Consider the following 19,052-nt stretch of genomic DNA (forward strand, 5'->3'; position numbering starts at 1 on the left):
GAATATGCCACGTAATGCTTTGTGTTTACTCTTCTACTCTATGAATGATCTTGCAAGTACTCACAAGAGATGATCTCTCTGTTTACTGATGTCCAGGATTCACTTTGTGACGTGTTTACATTATGTTGTGAAGAAGCCATTTTGGGATTTAGTATTTGTGACTTTAAGATATGTCTTTCAGAAGCATATTGGTCTTGCCTAACTCAGACTAACTCAGGAATATCTATCCTGTATAAGTGGCCAATAAATGGGAAAGAAAATGTTCATTAAAAGATATTTGTTTAAGAATAATAAAATACCTTAATGGCTGCAGGAGCACAGTCTATAAAAGCTAAAAACTGTCTGTGCACTAATGCCTACACTTTTTGTGACTGGTCTGAAAAATAGATTTGGCACCTAATAAACACCAGCTAACTCACTATTATTAACTATGTGTACCTTTAATATTTGCTTCTTAACTCATGTCAGGCTCTCCACAGCAGACCAAGTCCATGACGTGAATCACTATGGCTTTATGTGTATAGAGCATTATAGGAAGAAAAACAAAGCTGCTCACTGTGTACAGTGACACTGAAAGTAGCAGAATGGAGAATTGTGAATGGGCATTAGTTAAGAAAAACTGACTGGCAGACTTGTAAACTGTGAGAGCATGCTGACCACCAGCTATGCAAAAATGATTTAAAACAGAAAGAATTGTCTCATCATTTAGCCCCAGAGAATGACTGTAGGTCTCCTATACAAGTCTGATTTTCCTCCTCCTCATTTAGCCTGGAATTCACTGTAAGTCCCTTTCTACCAAGGCAAGGGCAGTGTGTTGCAATACAATTTTGAAATCGTTGAAAGGGCTAAATTCTTTTGTATCTGACTACAGTGAATGATTTTAATGATTTTTAATGATTTTAACGTTTTCTTACATTGAAAAAAGGTGAGAAAGTAATTTAATGAAAACAGTAAGCAAGCAGTCTTTGCCATCCATCAGCACAGACCTTGCATTCAAACATATGCCAAACAAAAAAAGGTATCTTAAACCCTAATTCAGAATTTATGCAGGTGTTTGAACTACCTACCATGACAAATAGTTTTGTAGCCAGGTGAAAAGTCTATTTTGAACTTGACAATGCTAAATAATGCTGCTTGCATACCTTTATCCACATTACCAAATAAAAAGCTTACTTTGAACTTTTTCCTTAGTTCAAGCTCTTTCTTTTCTTTTTCCTTTTGTTCTTTCTTCTCTTGGTCCATTCTTTTCTTATCTTCTTTGTCCTGCTTCTTCTCTTTTCCCCTTGATGATCTGAAAGTGGAATGCCAGAACAGAATGTGTGAAGAAAATCTTCTATACCCAAGGCTGACAAAAAAACTGCTGGTGATGAAAAAAGACTTCTCCAAGTGAAATCAAAGCTACAGATTCTAAACCATAATTCAGCTACAACAGATAGAGTAAGCAGCCCTTTACTACATTTGTAAGTTACAGTGTCTGCCCTCATGAGGACAACACACCAGACAAGATTATCTGCCTCCACATGTGTGTGTCCAAATGTTTCTGAGATGGTTTTGTTGAGCATGCTTGTGAACTGGCAACAGTCTGGGTGCTGTACTGGATGCAGCTGTTAAATATTTACTCATGCCACCAGTGGTTGATGCAGGCTGAACTGAGACCTGAGCTGCCACTGAACTGTGTTTTTAAAATTGATTGCAGCCTATTCCAGCAGTGTACACAATGAGTCAGTCTTTGCACTCATTTCTTCACACCAGGGCACATTACCTGCTGTGCCTTTTGTACTGAAGGTACTGGATTTGGGAACTTGGGATGCGGTTAGGCATACACCTCCAGCTCTGCCATTTGGCTGGAAGACCTGTGTTTTAGAAACCCCATGGAACTGATCTGGTGAAACTCCCCCTGCCCCCAATATTTTTGCTAAGCAGGTAGGCTCAATTTGCTAAAAAAAAGGCCTTAAATGAGGATTACTTGTGCTATAAATCAAAGGGAATTCAACAATAAATTTTTGCTGAAAGTTGTTGTACATCTGAAATATTCTACATCAATTACTTATTCAGAGAGAATTAGAGTTTTTCTTTGGCTATTGTAACATAGTAAATCCCATAGATTTAGATATTACCAGGGCAGAGAGAGTCATCAAAGGAAAGGTCTAAGTGGAAGAAGAATAAGCAGAGCTTGTATTCAGTCTCTGCAGCTATCCTAGACTCAGGCAATGAAAATTTTCAATCCAGACTCTCTCAGGAGTTCTAAGAAAATTTATCTGAAAAGCAATTAAAAAACCAAAAAAACAACCAAACAAAAAAGTCCCCAAAAAACCCAAAACCAAAAAAAAAAAGATCTATCTGGGACCATAATACCTTGGGGCTGAGCTTATTTCTCCTCCTAGGCTGTAATTCCAACCAGTGGTTCAGGCATACTCCTTAGATCAGAAATCAGAGCTCTGTTACTTCAATCAATAACTTCATTATTTAATTGCAGGAGTTTTGCCATGCCAGGGCATGGCAGGTCTAACTGGGAAAGAACCTGTGAACTGACAGATTTTCTCCAGGTGAAATGAATGAAGACAGTAATTCCTTGCAGGGACTGCAGCAGAATGGCACTTTTACACCAAATGAAATACAAATGAAATAATATCTTATTAGAAAAGATAGTAATAAAGATAGAATAGGTTATAGAGTTTAGAATTATTACCTGATGTCATTAATGTCTTCATACATCTCTCCATCACTTTCTTGACCCTATAAAAATAATCCATTTTCAATGGTCTAAGTACAGTTAAAAAGACATGAGGAAACTTGGTCTGCTATATAAGTTTCATACAAACTATTTAAAAAACATTTATAGCAAAATGCAAATACCCTTATTCTTCCCAAAACGAGTTACTCCATTATTCAAACACACTGTTATTTCTGCTATTTCTTTTACAATATCATACTTATGAAGCTATGGATTGTTAGAATCACCCAAACACATTGCTTAATGTGCTTCAAAGTGGATGTTTTAATTGCAAAGTGTGTCCTGTAAAATTTTTATCATTGCTGATGATTGCACTGCCATGATGAAGGGGTCAGGGTTAGCCCTATTTAAACTGGAATGCTAAGGAGCTAAATGGGACTCAGACTAGGGTCTAAGAGATTGTCTTAGTTCTTATATAGACAGGTGCTTAAACATATTGAGAAAAATCTGTGATTAACTGAAACATTAACTGAAATATTCTATTACCGGAATGGAACAGGGTCATTATTTCTATTATTTCTGGAAAATTCCAGTGAAATATCAGTGTTAATAGAAGGATAGTTTTGCATTTTCTTTTTTTTTAAATTAATTTTTGGTGTCTAGCCAGCTTTGATAATTTGTTCCAGTTTACTCTGCTTCTCTGATTTTATTTCTATCCTTCACAACAAATAATTGCTTCTACAACTTACTTACTGTGGATAGACTGGATTAAATCTGCAGGTAATTGTCTACTGTGTTGAAAGTTTCACTAAACTTGTAATTTTTTGCTAAAAAAGGATAGGTTTATGTTGTTGGATAGTACTTACCCTCTGTGTATTTCCATGACCTACAGGAACAAAAAAATAAAATCAGGATATTTATTTTTTTTCTTGTAGAGAAAAGAATTCTTTCTAGCATTAACTATTTAAAACTGCCTATAACATCAGTGATATTAACTAGAAACTTTTATTATGCGGGACCCTGTTTTCTGATGAAAGTATGAATTCAAAATTAAAAGTTTGTGCAGGCTCCTGTTTTTGATGAAGGTATGAATGCAAAATTCAGTTTTTCTAGATTACTTTTGTGGAACATTGCAAACTAAAAATATCTACAAACAGTATATTTCACTATGTATTTTAAAAGTGGAAAATTTGTTTTAAAAAATCTTTAATGACATTAGTGAATTTACCTATGCTATTTGTTTGCAAAATCACTATTCATAGGAAAAAGTAATTGTCAAAACCTAATAAATCTGAAGAGACCTCAAAGAAATTGCTTGCACCAGCCCAACAGCTGAGTAGGCTGGCCAAAGGCTCTTTTCCTAAGCCAGCGTGGGCAGCAGGAAGAGATATTCTGTAAATCTCCTGATTCCTCCTTACTCTGCAGGCAGGTAAGGAAAGCTCTGTTCCAGCTGCACAGCCTGCAGTGCTGTGAGTCGTGGATGGGTAGCACCCTAAATGATGCAGAGACCAAGTGCCACCAAGGAGGGCTCAGAAGGCAGATTGACATTCTTTGTGTCACAATCTGCTTGTCTGCTGCTCCTGGTACAACTCACTGCCTCTCACTGCCTCAGACCACAAAGTGACAGTAAAAGCACAGTCAAGCCATCTTTTTTTTTTTTTTTTTTTATATCAAGTATAAACCAGTGCCTCCTTCACCAGACCACACAACGTCAGCTCTGAAAGAGCCGCATTCATTTTGGTTCAGATTTGAAGACCTGGTGATTTATGGTCCCAGCATATTTCTAACCAAACAAAAACAAAAAGAAAGATAAAAAAAAGAAAATATAGAAAAAGAGAGTAAGGGGGGGGTAGGGGGGAAGAAAGACATTTAAAGCAGTTTCTGAGAGTCTATCATATTAATCACAAAACAGTAGATCCATCAGTGTTATGAGACAACCATCTTTACCCATAAAGCAGCAGAGCCAGTATCATTAATAAACAAATCACTCTTGAATACAATAACATCTTGTTTATCTTATAAATATAACATGCTTACAGCTGCTTACAGTAGCCATTAATTAAAATGTATAAAATGTATGCAGCTTACCCTGTGAAACAAATTCAACGTCATCATAATTTTCTTCATTTTCTACATTTCTGTAAGTATGAAAAGGTAAACATGTGAAACCTATGAAGGTGGTTTTATGATTATATTTTCATTAACCATTTTTCTGGAGCTTTTTATTATCTATTTTATACAAAGGCAGAACAGTCTATTGAGCCCTATATCCTACTTAAGTGCACACAAGATTTTCTAAATTGTTCTCTCTGATTGCGACTCAGTGTTTCAGGTGGGGCCATCTTGATGCAGAGTAAAAAACATCAAAGTGAGCCAAAGGCACTCAGAGAGAGTGTGGTATGAAAAATATCATAAGCAGACTGAATGGAAAGAATCTGTTTGGCTTCTTAACCATTTTTGCAGGTGCAGTCTTCTTACAGTGCAAAAGTACAATGTCAGACTTTTACAATGATAAATATAGCTCTGAGACTTTGACTTGTTGGGCTTAATGTCTAAACAAGGGACAAGAGAAATGGTGTAGGTTAGGCCAGGTAAAATGTCACCAGAGCTCTTAGATTTAAAATGTTGTCCAAATGAGAGAAACAGGAAATTGAATTGAGAATATGACTAATAATATCACGGACTTTTAACTTTATAACATTTTGTAACAGCAGAAAGCAAACAAGGGCTGACAGTTATCATCGAAGAAGTGTAATCAAAAAAGGACTTGAAAGCAGAATGGGATGTTCTAAAACAGATGAAAGCAAAGGTTACAGTGCCCAGGCAAAAATTTTCAGCAGAGAGGAGAATTTACAGGGCACACAGGAATGGGAGAGCAGACAGGGCGTCTGGGAGTGCATTTCAGAAGTGTCTGATGTCAAACTTGGCCCCTATGCCTGGATAAAGAGGAGGATACCCAGCATGGCTGAGAGGCAGGACTGATGCTGTCACGGAGCGCTGAGCTGGACACTCCTCCCTACTCTCCCTGCCTGCAGTTTGATGCTCTTTGCAGGACCTCCAGAAAGCAGCTCATTATTCAGGCTCAGCTTTATTCTAGTCAGTTTTGATGCTGGACTCAAGTACTTATAAATCTGTCAGCAGAGGTTCTGCTTCTGTAGGCAGCTCTTCAAAGAAGGATAAAGAAAGGAGCCCCGTATCAACAGAGGCTTCTCGGGGTTATCACACAAGGCCATGACATGGCCTCGGTGCAGTTTCACAACCAGTGCTGAGCTCAGTTCCTCCAGCTTGCAAAGCTGCTTCCTGGGGTATTGCCTCATAGACCTGACCCTCCTCATCCTCTCTGCCTAGAAAAATTCAGGGACAACCTTAAGCTATTGAGGCAACTGATTTTCTATCAGTGTTTAAAGTTTTTGGATTGTTCTGGAGTAAAAAACCAGTCTGTTCCCTTCCCCCTATTCTCACCAACAAAGGACAAAAAGAATTGTTGTTATACACAAGACAATTCAGGGAAAGAACTGAATAGATGGAGGGTACAAATTAACATAAAAAGCTAATGCTAAACAGGCGAGGTACAGGGTGGGATAAGGAAAATAATGTGAGACACCCCTCTCTCAGAAACCCAGAACTCACGTAGACTTTGCCTGCTGCACCAGGAGGAAAGTGGTAGGCAGAGAAAGTTGAGAAAACAAAGATCTTGTTGCTTATGTTCACTCACATTGTTTCAGAGCTGGTTTTGATGTTTCTGGGAGGCAGACTGGGAGCTGCTGGCACCTGCAGGGATGGGTGAAAGGCTGGCGGAGGAGGCGGCACAGCAGTGTGTGATGGAGGTATCGGCGGGGCAAGTGCTGCTGAGGAAGGTGCTTTCTGTTTCAAACCTTTACTTTTAGGATCTGAAATATAGCAGAACAGACTGAATTTATCAAGCAAACATCTGAGGAAGGAACTTCACTGTGTTTGATGAAGTTTTTGGGTAAGCTATCAGTACTGCACGCACCCCAGAGAAAGTACGTTTTGTTGAACCTGCTCTTAGATATTTTTGTTGCATTATCTTATCACACTAGAGAGGAGACTCTGCATTCAAGAATGTTCTCCCTGTACAAGGCCACAAAAATACCTTTGCCAAGACATGAACTAGACACAAAACCAGCACAGTTCATCCAATATATTAATACCTGTGTTTCAAAACTAAATTATAATTTAATTCCACAATTTGATTAAAAATCTGACCATCTGCAGAGTTTCATATGGGCACTGATGTAGTCTTGCTGAGTTTTCTTGCTCAAAGAAAGAGTTTTATGGGAAGAGATGAGAAACAAAAACATATTTTGGCCTTTATAAAGAGAGGTACAGGTTTCTGAACATCTTCAAAAACATTTTTAATATAAGTTGTAAAATTCTGGACTTTGCTAGCAAGCTCAGATTAGAAAAGTGGCAGTCTGCAAAGCTGCACAGAAGCTACACCCTCAACAGACAGGTATAGCCTCAAAAACTGATGGTGCTCTGCACCAGGCACAGAAGCCACAATTGCATGAGTGAGCTGGTATGCATGTGTGCTGCACTGAATTCATGCTCCCGGCACACACCACAACCAAACCATAGCAACCACTGCTCTGAGCGTTGATTTTGAGAGAAATTATTCAGAGTTTTGAGAGAAATTAAGGTTTTTTTGAGAGAAATTAAGTCAGAGTTTGGATGCCATGATGTTTTTGAATTTTCTGTTTGTATTTTTTGGGAATTTTTTGTTTGTTTGTTTGTTTGTTTGTTTTAAAAAGTATCATTAGTGGACTAAAATCTACCAAAAAAGAACTGTCCGCAGCTGCATGGAGACAAATCCAGGAAAATCCAAGGAAAAGGGGAACAGTGGGAAAAAACAAATTCAGAGTTCTGTTAAAATCAGTTACAGCTGAGAAGAAGCCCATTGTCTTCTGGAGAATTTAAGTTCACACCTATGAGAGATTAAAATCTTGTCAAGTAAAGGAAATGATAACCTCATTGAAAAAAAAGGGGCTCAAAACACAGAAAAACAACAAATATTTACTAGTTTAATGGCAAGACAGAAAATTTTAAGAAGTTATTGGAAGAGCTTTTTTAGCTTATTGGGTGTCTGGAATTCTGTCCTTGTTATAGACAAGAAAAGGGGAGTTGGTAACTTTAGGACGGACCTTTCCGTATTGCACATGGAAATCAAAGTGAAATCATCAAACCTTGACAATTTTTCTCCTTACTACCACGCAACTCAAAAAATTAAGGATAAATATTTCTTCATGGATGCTTAGACCAACTTGTCAACATACATGTGAGGAATGGTGCACTTTAAACCTGTTCAATTCCTCCATTACTTAAATGGCAAAATATTGATAGCCACAAAATGGATGATCATAAAAGTGAATTATTTTGTGGTTTGTGCAATAAGGAACATGCGTATTACAAAAGAAGATTCTTACCATTTAGGATATGTCAAGATTAAATTTGTACCACTTATCTTTTTAACATTTTATTAAAAATTATAGCCCAAAAGTCAAGTGAAATAATCCTTTCTCTCAGTACTGAGAAGGCTACAGCAGAGTCAACGTGTGCCAGCTGGAGAGTACCCAATAGTGGAGAATAGTGAGAATGAGATCTAGATATATTGATCTAGATATATATGGTGGTGGTTTAGGGAAATGTGGTAAGACTGGACAAAATTAATACCTAAGTCTCTGGTAGTGAAGAAAGGGATAATTTATATTTTTCCCATATTGCCAAGAGGCAAAAGTAACATGCTTAAAGCCAAGCAACATTTGCTAGAAGGCACTTTCTAACAGTGAAAGTGGAGTTTTCATGCACAAATGGTGGTGGTTTAGGGAAATGTGGTAAGACTGGACAAAATTAATACCTAAGTCTCTGGTAGTGAAGAAAGGGATAATTTATATTTTTCCCATATTGCCAAGAGGCAAAAGTAACATGCTTAAAGCCAAGCAACATTTGCTAGAAGGCACTTTCTAACAGTGAAAGTGGAGTTTTCATGCTTTGAGGTCCATGTTGAAGAAGTAGGATAAATTTATGGCATGAATAAGTTCTAGTACAGTAGTTCTTATGCTGTACATTGGGATGGACATCAACATAGTGACAAACAACTTCTTTATATCCCTTCCAATTCAATGCTGACATCCTTTCATTGCTGTCTTTTGTATAACATCACACTTGAAATATTTGCTACTATATTGAGATCAACAGCTGGAGCTATACTAAAGTAGCATTTTGGCTAAAATGTGTCTTTCAGTTGTTTGAGGGGTGTTGACAAGAGAAATAATACTACAGAGTTTTTGTAGTGGTGCTTGTTTATGTCTGCTTACTATTAAAATCTGAATCTTACTGTTTTCCAAGTTTCTTAGGCTTCATGTTCTATTACTTTTATTTTTACCTTTGCACACAGGGTCAAAAGCATTTTTATCACCACTGTTTTATACCCAAATGGCATTGACACCACTGGAATTGTTACATAACTCAGATGTCTTTTCAGTGACTTTAAAAGACTCGACCTTTTAAATCTCAATCAAGGGTGCTTGTTTTTTCTTTTTCTTTCCCATGTAGCAATTATTTCATAGATATTTCTGTTATCTCTCCAACCTTTCCAACACCGTAGAAAATCTGGCACTGCAATTCTACAGAGCATGCACTTGTCTACCACATGTAGTGATGAAAATTGCAAGTCATTCTTCATCTGGTCATATCTCTACTGATTGCATCCAGGGAGTTTCAGTATTTTCTCCAATTCTCATCTTTCCTCCTGTTTTGGAAGTGCAGACTCCTGACTATTAAACTAATGCCCATGAGCAAAAATCTTTTATTCAAAAACTTTGTAACTATATGAAAATTCTTTAAGGTTAAAACTCCAAGAATTTAGAGTTAAAGCTGATAACCCTTATGCATTATACTCTTTTGTCTCATCATAGTCCTTACCCAACTGTAGAACTGCTTATAACTTGATTTTTTCCTACAAATCATTACACAACCTTGTTTCGCATGTATGGTTTACATGTCTACATTGAAGACGTAAAATTGCATTTGAATAAAAGCAAACTTTGCTTAAACAAGCCAAGGTAACACATGACTGTGCTCTTGTTGTATCTGAATATTTGCAGACTCTGTTTTAGCATTAAATTCTTCACAGTCTTTATTCATATGCAGACTACAATTTCTCATTGCTCTAAAACTTCTTATAAAGATGAATACCACTGACATGTATCTCCAGATAAATTCTAGAGTTCTAATCAAATAAAACAACCAGACAGGAGTCTGTTTTTTGGTTTGTTTGGTTGGGTTTTTTTGTTTTTTGTTGTTGTTGTTGTTGTTTTGAAAGCCACATTAATTGGTATTAATAATACTCTGAAATTTATTTTTGTGTTTTAATAGGGAATCCTATATCAGTTTTTCTGTGGTTATGTTGTCCTAACAGAGTGTTGGGTATGTGCACAACATGCATATGAAACTTTTGTCTTCTTATTGTATTACTTCTTGTGATGAGTCCTTTGTAGGACTAAGGTAAAAATTCTTCCCAGGTCTCTGTGCATAATACTTCTTTCATCTGATGTCTCTTGAGAGCCAAATACAGGCAATAGGAAAGTCAGCCAGGAAAGGACACCACATGCATTTTAGATCAAGAGCTTATTTTTAAGTATAAAGGCGAACAACCTGTTCTTTTTAATTTTTGTAGTTTGTTATAATCTAACAGTAACTAAATGATCATCATATTAGTGGAAATGCTGCTTTTTATTTTTTAACAGTTATAACTGACTCTTCTCTGCATTTAGAGTTTTAATTAGCTTAATTAGTTATATTTATGACCGAGACTAATGTAGGTGTAAAGTACTTTAATTCTAATACTAGAAATAGTGAATAGTGGAATGATTTAGGTACGAAAGTGACATGCTGAAAAGCTGTTTGGAAAAAAAAAGGTGTAATAATCAGGCCTGCTGAGCCAAACCTATCATAACATTCAATAGCAGGTTTTTTTCCTGTTATGATGGAGCATTTAATTTTGACTCCAGTTCCTTTTTTTCCTTTTTTTTTTTTTTCTTTTGTATTTATTTATTTATTTATTTTTTTAATCTGGGACACTTGGTACTATAAAACCATGGAAAAGCTCTATGGGGGTAGTGGATCAGCAGTCAGCAGCAGACACAGATCAATAAATTAAACTGAAAGTACATTGTGGCTTCACATGCACTTGAAGCACTCTCATCACAGTATGCAGTGTTAAGGGTGATCACTGTGTGGCAGCTTTGGCAGCTAACACCTCGATTTCCAAATAGCCCCTCCTCTCAGGACTCTCAGCTTTTTCACATGTAGTGCTGCACTGAATATACAGAGGCAGAAATGGAAGCTCTTCAAATAGAAACAAAAGAACAGAAGAGGCTGTATAAAGAAACCTGCCATAAAAACTGTCCACAGAATGTCCCAAATATTCCATTATACTGCTGCTTGTGGGATTAAAATTTTTTAATAATGCCAGATCCTCAGCACTTACAGTACAACTGTGCACAGAACACTGTAAAAATTTATCTTGTGCTCTTGGAGAACCTTCTCAAACAGCTTTCATATGGGCATTGGCCAAATGTTCACTTACATTCTTGGGAATGTTTGTTTATTGGGAAGTGAAGGACACTGAAGTTGTCTTGATGCAATACTTGTGACTTTGACCCTTGCCATTCTTGGCTTGTGAAAGGGAAACACTGATACATCTTTGGTAGCCAGTATGACATCTAGAGAAAGATCCCATGTTCCCTTCATGTCCAGACATTCTGTGTTCAACAGTGGAAAAAATGAACCTGCATAAAAGAGCATAATTTCTATGCCTCTCCCATGTGAACTCAATGAGAAATTAGAAGTCCAGCTCTTTTGGAACTTGTGAATTCTATGTGGGCAAAAGCATTCAGGACAGAATGAGAAAAGGCCATTCTCTCTCTATTACAACCTTCATTGCTGTCCTGAGATACTTCATCTCTCTGTCCTGAGATGCTTATACCATAAATATGTCACAAAATGGAGGGAAGTCCTAGCACTGCCTGAAGTCTGTAATGGAGTACACCTGGAACATGCTTTACTTGGTGGCATGGGAATCTTGTGGGAACCAGTCCTTTGGTCATAGGTGGTTCCCTGTTTTTCAAAACTGTGAAATGAATTGGACTCATGTGCAAGGGCTCCAGTGTTCATAAAACTTAAAGGACATTTCTCTATTTCTTGCCTCCCTAAATACCAGGGTATGTGGGTGTTTGGGTGAGACATTGGCACATAGAAGACAGTGAACATCCACTTATCAACCTGAGCAGAATAGAAGCTGTCAAAGGGAAAAAAATCCCACATATTATTTAGCACTCAAACGTGCAGTTCTGCAGCCATCAGCTGAAGATACAAACCCATCTGTTCAAGCCAATCAGTATTGCAACAGAATGTGTTTATTTGGCACAAAGCATTTAATTGGCAACAATGAAAAATAGTAATTTTGATGGTCTCCCTTGAAGCAGGCAAATATCCTGTTCTAGCAGAGGGTGGTCTGGCTTCAGCTATTCATATTTTTCTCACCCTTGGTGGGACTGCAGCAGCAATGTATACCTGTTCCAAAGCCAGCAGCACTTTAGAAATCCCAGTTAGCTCAGAACAGCTGTGTTGATCTTATCTGCAAGACATTCTCTTGCAAATGCATTAGCCTGGCCTCCAGTCTCCAAATAGTCCAGACTTGACCACAAAGACTGAACTGTTAATGATATTTAAGGTATCAGGCTGTAGCATCCAGCTTATCCCTTGCCTCAATCCAGAAATTTCTAGTCCAAGATTGCATCCTAAATAAAACTGGAACTGAACAGCAATGCATAGCACTGTGTACATTCCATTTTGAGTGGTCTCATCATACCACTTCACCACAAATAGACAACATAAATATATATGTATGTAAGAAAATCCCTTCTATAACAATGCAGTCTCTTGCAACATGCAAGGCAAAAATGGATCACTGACTTTGCATTCTAAAAAAACCCCACCTTCTTTCTTTGGCGTAGAGTATGGCATTTGGTGAGATCTCACTCCCTTTGAGCTCTGATGCAGTGAGCTCCTGGTCTGTTGCTGACTCCTGCTTTTAGTAAAGTTAAGAAAACCTGACAGGTGAGGTGCTACAAGGAAACGTCAAATATTCTGTGGGAGAAAACGCTTGTAAAATTATTAGCGAATGTTTATAGTTTTTATCATAAAATTACATCAGGATTTTTTAATCAGTTACACATCAGAAAGTCTTTAAAAGAATCTTTTTATAAAGCAAAATGCTTTTGAGCTATTTGGAAAACCCAACATGCTTTTCAGTTTTACTGCAAAGCACCTCACTACTTCTACATGCAAGACCTGGGTATTTTGCAGGGTTTTACAGAGGGTTTACTAAGAACCTGCAACAACATCTGCAGCAGCTGATCAGCCACTTCCTACTTCATTTGTAATGTGCAGAGAGCTGTGCTCTGCTCTGCTTCCCTAACCACAATTTCGTTTAGATACAAGCCATGGTTTCAGGTTTCACTATTATGTTGCTTTGGAGCTGCTCAGGTAAGCTTACAAAAGAGCTGAATCTCAGTTCTTTTGATTATGCTATTGTGACACATAGTGTAGCAACAAAGTTCAGTTGTGACACTGCTTGCGCCTTGAAAACAAAGAGCATGGAAAATTTCTGGCTGTTGCTCTCCTTGAGTCCAGACCTTATTTTTAGAAATGCCTAGGTACAAGCTTTTATGAGTTTTCTTTTCTTTTATTCTTCTCATCTCTCTTGATTCTCCTCCCAGTTAGGTGATTAAGCTTTTTTTTCCTCCTTGTGCAAACAAAATTTTGTCCCAAAAGAGTGGAACTTCAGACAAAGGGGAAAAAGGGGGAAATGAAGACCTAAGTCTTCATCCTTTTTCAGATAAATTTGCTGATGGTTGCTCATAACATCATGAAAAAGACAATTAAAACAGGTGGAGAATCTGTCCTTTTTAAAGCAAAACCTCTCATTGGTCTCAATTTGAAAATCTTTCCACAACAGAGGCACAGACTACCTTAAGGGTGTTTCGCATAAGGTTTAACACTTATTCTAACACTTATATTCTCAAAAATATCATATAGTTGACATATTACGGGTTGACATAATTCTAGACCCCATACAAGGTTGGGGCTTTTTCCCCTTCCATACCTATATTACAGACAAAGAGATGAAGAATACAGAGCACATGAAAGTGAGCATCTACATTTATATTTAAGGTTGAAGGCTGAAAAATATTAAGCATGCCCATAGCCTTGCTCCAAAAGAAGGCCCACAGTTTCACCCAAAGTGCTTCAGTATATAAAAGTTTGCAGGACTGAGCCTTGTGGCAGCTAAATATGAGGTTAGATATTCCTAATTCTCCAGCACTTCTTCTGTGCACAGCTGACTGGCATGAGGAAAGTGATTTCCAACTGCAGATGTGTTGTCATAGACAGAAGACTGTACTTATCTAAAAAGGAACACAAAATTAAATCTACTTTGAACTGCAGTTGGTCTGATAAAAAGCCTTAATGACTGCTTCTGGTTCTACTAAAAATATTTATAAACCTGAGTAAATTAATGTTGCATGGTATCATTTCATATGCAAGGAAAAAGAATAAAAATTGAAAACATTCAGAGTTGGAGGACATATAAGATAGTAATAGTTTAAAAATAATCTTTTGTAATTCATTTGTATTTGAAAGAGAAGGCAAAAGAAAATGTGCACCATGATACAAAGGCAACTTTGTAAAGAAAATGTAGTGGAAAAGTTTTCTTAAAATGTAACTATTTCCCAAACTAAAAAAGTGATGAGGGATTTTAAAATTTTTCAATGTGAAAAATAATTACATCATACATACCATGGTATATAAAATAATTTTAATAAAAAATTCCAATGCAACAAAGTCTTGCATTTGTATAGCGGAAGTTGCAGATTTTCTCTTCAGAATTTGCAGACAAGGAACACCATTGTTCCAAATGCACAATGAGGAGGGTTCAATTTCAAGAGGAAACCAATGACCTCAGGAATGTTCTTTACTAAAATGAACCTTTTAGGATTAAAAAAAAAAAATACAATTTCAAAATCTTCCTAACAGCTTCACTATGAAAGGCCTGTGTTTTTTTTTTTTTTTTTTCTTTTGTGTCTATCAATACTGAATATTTATTATAGCATTTAATATCAAAACTGTCAAGAATGACTGGAAGTTTTCCATATATGAACTATAAAGAATTATGATTTTAATATATTTTCTATAATGAAATATATTAGTTTGTGCTGTATTATTACTCATGCAATGTTACCAAATGATGAAGATTTATTAAGAGCATTTCTCCCTGTGAACCAATATAGGTCTAGAAAATAAAAAGGTAAAAATACTTGCACCAGTAGGGCACAGATTGTTTCAAATTCAAACATTACCCATGTTGCATAGGTTTTACCTCTGTGAGCTGCTCAGGAAATACTTAAAGAGTACAGAGAAATTAGAACTTTCAGCTCAGAGAGAAATTTCAGTACATATCAAACTTCAAATACGAGAAGTATATGATAATTATTCCTGTAATTACAAGTAAACAGACTACAAAGCTGTATTTTTTTTTGGAGCTAGACACCTTTTGGGTTCAAGATGTATACTACAGCAATGATACCAGGAACATGTCCAGAACTCCATCACTACAGCACTTCTATGTATCAGGGAAAACAAGATATTCTCCAACACAAAGCTGTCTATAAAATAGTGTGATATGCTGGATACCCTCTCTTGCTAAAAAAAGTTGTAAAGTAGGCTTTAAGAAAAATGTGTGTCAAGGAATGGGAAAATTTCAGCCAGTTCTTATAACTTTTTCAATCTGTAAATCAAATATACTCCATGTTCACATTTTTTTCTGGAATCTGGACAGGTTTCAGAACACTTGAGGTGTTGGTACAGCAGAGATGCTTTTGTATTGTGACCCATATAATGAAACCACATGATGAAGGTGCATAAATAGGTGTTTATTCTTGTGAATCAAAATGAGTGAACAAAAGAACAAGATTTCAGAAATTAAATTAACCAAATTTTACTAAGCAGAAGGTATAACTCAGTTCCATCAGTTTTACTTTTTTCTCTTCAGCAGCTTTCTTTCTGTCACCTTCCATGGGAAACTCATGGCTGTCTTTTTTCTGCATCCTTATGAGTTTTTCTTTCTAACTACCCCTCTTAGCACTTTTTCTCAAAGGCTGCTGTCATACATAGTGTAATCCTCAAGGTGCTGTGTTAAATCCTTCCAGCACCGACCCTGGAAGGTGGGCAATGGTTTCAACTAGAGCATAATACCTCATGTACTTCATTCAGTCCTTTGCAGAGGTCCAGACCTAATGAGTGAATATGTTATGCATATACTTTGATTCAAAACCATTGAATCTCAAAGCCATTCAAATTACATGTCAAACCTCTTACCAAAAGTAACAGGTGCACTTACATGGTTTCTCTTCTGAGTCCTAAATTCTGCACGTTAGTTACTCCACTCAGGAGTGGTTTCAGCTGACTCAATGGGATTTAGAGCAGTCATCTGCACAAACAACACTAGAATTCATGTGCAGATTATAACAAGTGTATACATGAGAAAAATAGTTTTCTGCGCCTCCATCCTTTGATAAAAACCATCCACATCTTACTGTTAATTTTCTAGAATAGATAATCTTTAAGGGAACAAGTGTGGCACATAAGCCATAACAAACAAAAATGGAGATAGTTAGGAGATATTCTTCTCCCGGTTGCAGAAGCTTTGACCATTCACAATGGAGAGGTGTCTGCTGATGTTAAATTGATACAATTTATTCCCTTAAAAATAAAAATATACTCTAAGACATTTAGAAAATGTTGCAGAATGTTGTAGCTAAGGCAATAATCAAGCATAATGAGTTTAAATATTAATTTGCAGTGGGTTTTATGTACTTTTCCTTCTTTATACACAATAGCAGCAAGTTGCACTCTGAACAATCACCTGCAAGGAAATACTCAGTGTTGGTTTATCTGTTTTCTTAGGCAGATTGACTAACTAACTAACTAAGACAGATAAATAATGGTCTCATTCATATTTCTCTAAGGATGGTTGAATTAATTTTTAAATTGCAACAATTTATCTTTTTCAATGTTGTAAGCCATACTGGCAGTTTAATTTACAGTTTTGTCCACATGTTTTAGGAGAACTATGTGACAAACCCTTGACCTTTTAAGGTAATGCTTCAAAAATCCAGAGTGGTAGGGTTTCCTCCACAGCCTTAACATTCTTTGTTGTGGAGGCTTTTAAAAATTCTGAGGAATTTTCTCCCTGACAGAAGCAGACTGACAGCATGTACCCACTTTTAATTCACTGAATAACACTGAAGCCCTGGTCTTTGTTGTTCAGGAGTTATGCAGAGGTGTGTGAAGCACTAGGGGCTCAACCTGTGGCTGGCTTTGCGTGTGTGACCACCTGTACCTGCGTGGTCCCCCTCTGCCACTGTGGTTCTCCTCGGGAAGCAACACTGCAGTTGTGGCCTCACATGGAAAGCTGTCAGCAAAATTACTTTGTTTCTCTTCCTTTTTTTCTAAGACCTTGGGTGTTTATTGTAAAACAATATAGTTGTTATTGTTTTCTGAACACAAAAGGCACATGCACCTCATTGATTCTTAGCTGAGGTAAATCTGGTCTGTCATGGAAAATTGCTGCAATGGGACATAACACAGGAATTTACTATTCTGCCATGTATCTGCAGGCCCAGACAGGAATTTCTTAAAGCCTGCCTTCACTGGAAAATAGTAGCATGTCAATAGTGAGACTTTCTTGAAAAAGACATCTGTATCTACAGAAGTTTTTGTCATGAAAAGTTTTTCAGGACTAGGTTTTTCAGGACAAGACCAATATCAAACTAGCATCCCTGAACAACATTCATGCAGGCATGGTGGATGACTAAAATCCTTCTCCCACACTTAACTAAGACTGCTGTATCAAAGCTAAGTCCTTCAGCCTCTAACATTTAATGTAATTTCATGCCCAGTGAATACTTATTTTCAAAAACCAGTAAAACAGGTTTCATGGGAAAGGATAACAACCAAAGAAAAAAGGGTGAATTGATACTTCTGAGAAAGCAGAATTCAAACTCCTGTTTTAAATCAGGCGGTACAAGGTTTTCTAAAGTGCAGGCACATGCCCCTAACACAAGTGTAAAAACCACTATGTGTGGAGGTTTTCTCCTCTCAAAGAACAGCACAAAGCCTAACTTTCGCCCTATTACAGACCAAAATCTCCAAAGGTTAGATCTCAGAAAGCTTTGTTGAATGGAAAAAAATATTTTCATTTGCTTAGTCTTCTTTACTTTCAGCACCTGAATCACAGCAGCAAATTAAGCAACAATGGAAAGCTTCTGTTCAACAGGACACAGTAATGAACAGGAAGAATTTGTGTTGTGAGGGTGGTGTCTTCCTGACATGACTTTGATTCTTGAAATAACAGTTAAGAAAAAAACCCACAGTTCAGTTTAACTGCCCTTCCAAAGCAGGTAGATTTTTTAATTTATGTTCCAAGAAACCCATCAACAAATAACTGTTGAGCTGAAAAGGAGTTTGTTTATGATTCACTCTAGAACAACTTGTCTCTCCACCAGAACTGTTCTGTGTAGACTTTTGACCACAATGAAATGGGCTGCATTAATTAAAGCCAAACTGAATATCAAGGTCTACATGCCAGCTCTCTGAGTGAAGGCTGAAGTCCAGGGACACTATGGATGGGTTCTCATGGATATGGTTTCTAAATATTTCATTCGTGACCTGCCCCTGTGACTGTGGGATAGAGAAGACCATGTCTGATCCTTAATTTCTACTTAGTTGTGAGGTTTGCAACATAATTGGAAAACCACCTGGACCACCATGCTGGGCAGCTCCATCCTTAGCTCATGTTCCCATGACTGTCAGGGTAGTGGCTTCTCTTACACCTGGTTAGTAACAACAGGACACTCTCCTTCTAACAAAAATTCTGATATTATTCTTACAGCCCTGCTCACAGTGTTAATTTGAAATGCACAGGCTAAATATTTCTTATGCTCAGTTTTAAAAAGAGAATGAAAAAAATGCTTTGTGACTATAACTGAATGGGACCCAGAAAAAAATCAGAATAAACAATGAGCAGAACAAGAAATAAAGATTCCTCAATTAATTACTTAAAGTAAATTTAAAAATGTATTCTAAATAAACTGTCATTTTCTGTATTTCCAGCCTTTGTTAGGATTTCTTAAAGTTTTAACTAGCAAAGCTCTCACTTTTCTTACATAACCAAAACATTTACTTGTGCAGTTGGCTGAAAATGCTGTCTTTTTGTATTGAGATTGTATTTGAGCAT

General features: G+C 36.9%; 1 protein-coding gene across 3 annotated transcripts in view; it reads right to left on the reverse strand.

Annotated features, from left to right (window-relative positions):
* FYB1 (FYN binding protein 1) overlaps positions 1-19,052 on the reverse strand; it is a 63,444-nt gene that overhangs the window by 18,651 nt on the left and 25,741 nt on the right. For all 3 annotated transcript variants that reach the window (XM_039710028.1, XM_039710025.1, XM_039710026.1), the window contains exons 3-7: positions 6,390-6,564; positions 4,763-4,812; positions 3,541-3,560; positions 2,690-2,736; positions 1,174-1,291 (exon numbers count right to left, since the gene is read on the reverse strand). In XM_039710028.1, coding sequence (XP_039565962.1) covers positions 1,174-1,291; positions 2,690-2,736; positions 3,541-3,560; positions 4,763-4,812; positions 6,390-6,564 — 410 coding nt within the window. The remainder of the gene's footprint in view (positions 1-1,173; positions 1,292-2,689; positions 2,737-3,540; positions 3,561-4,762; positions 4,813-6,389; positions 6,565-19,052) is intronic.

Source organism: Passer montanus, unplaced genomic scaffold (assembly GCF_014805655.1).
Source record: "Passer montanus isolate IOZ18808 unplaced genomic scaffold, ASM1480565v1 scaffold22, whole genome shotgun sequence".
Taxonomy (NCBI): Eukaryota; Metazoa; Chordata; class Aves; order Passeriformes; family Passeridae; genus Passer; species Passer montanus.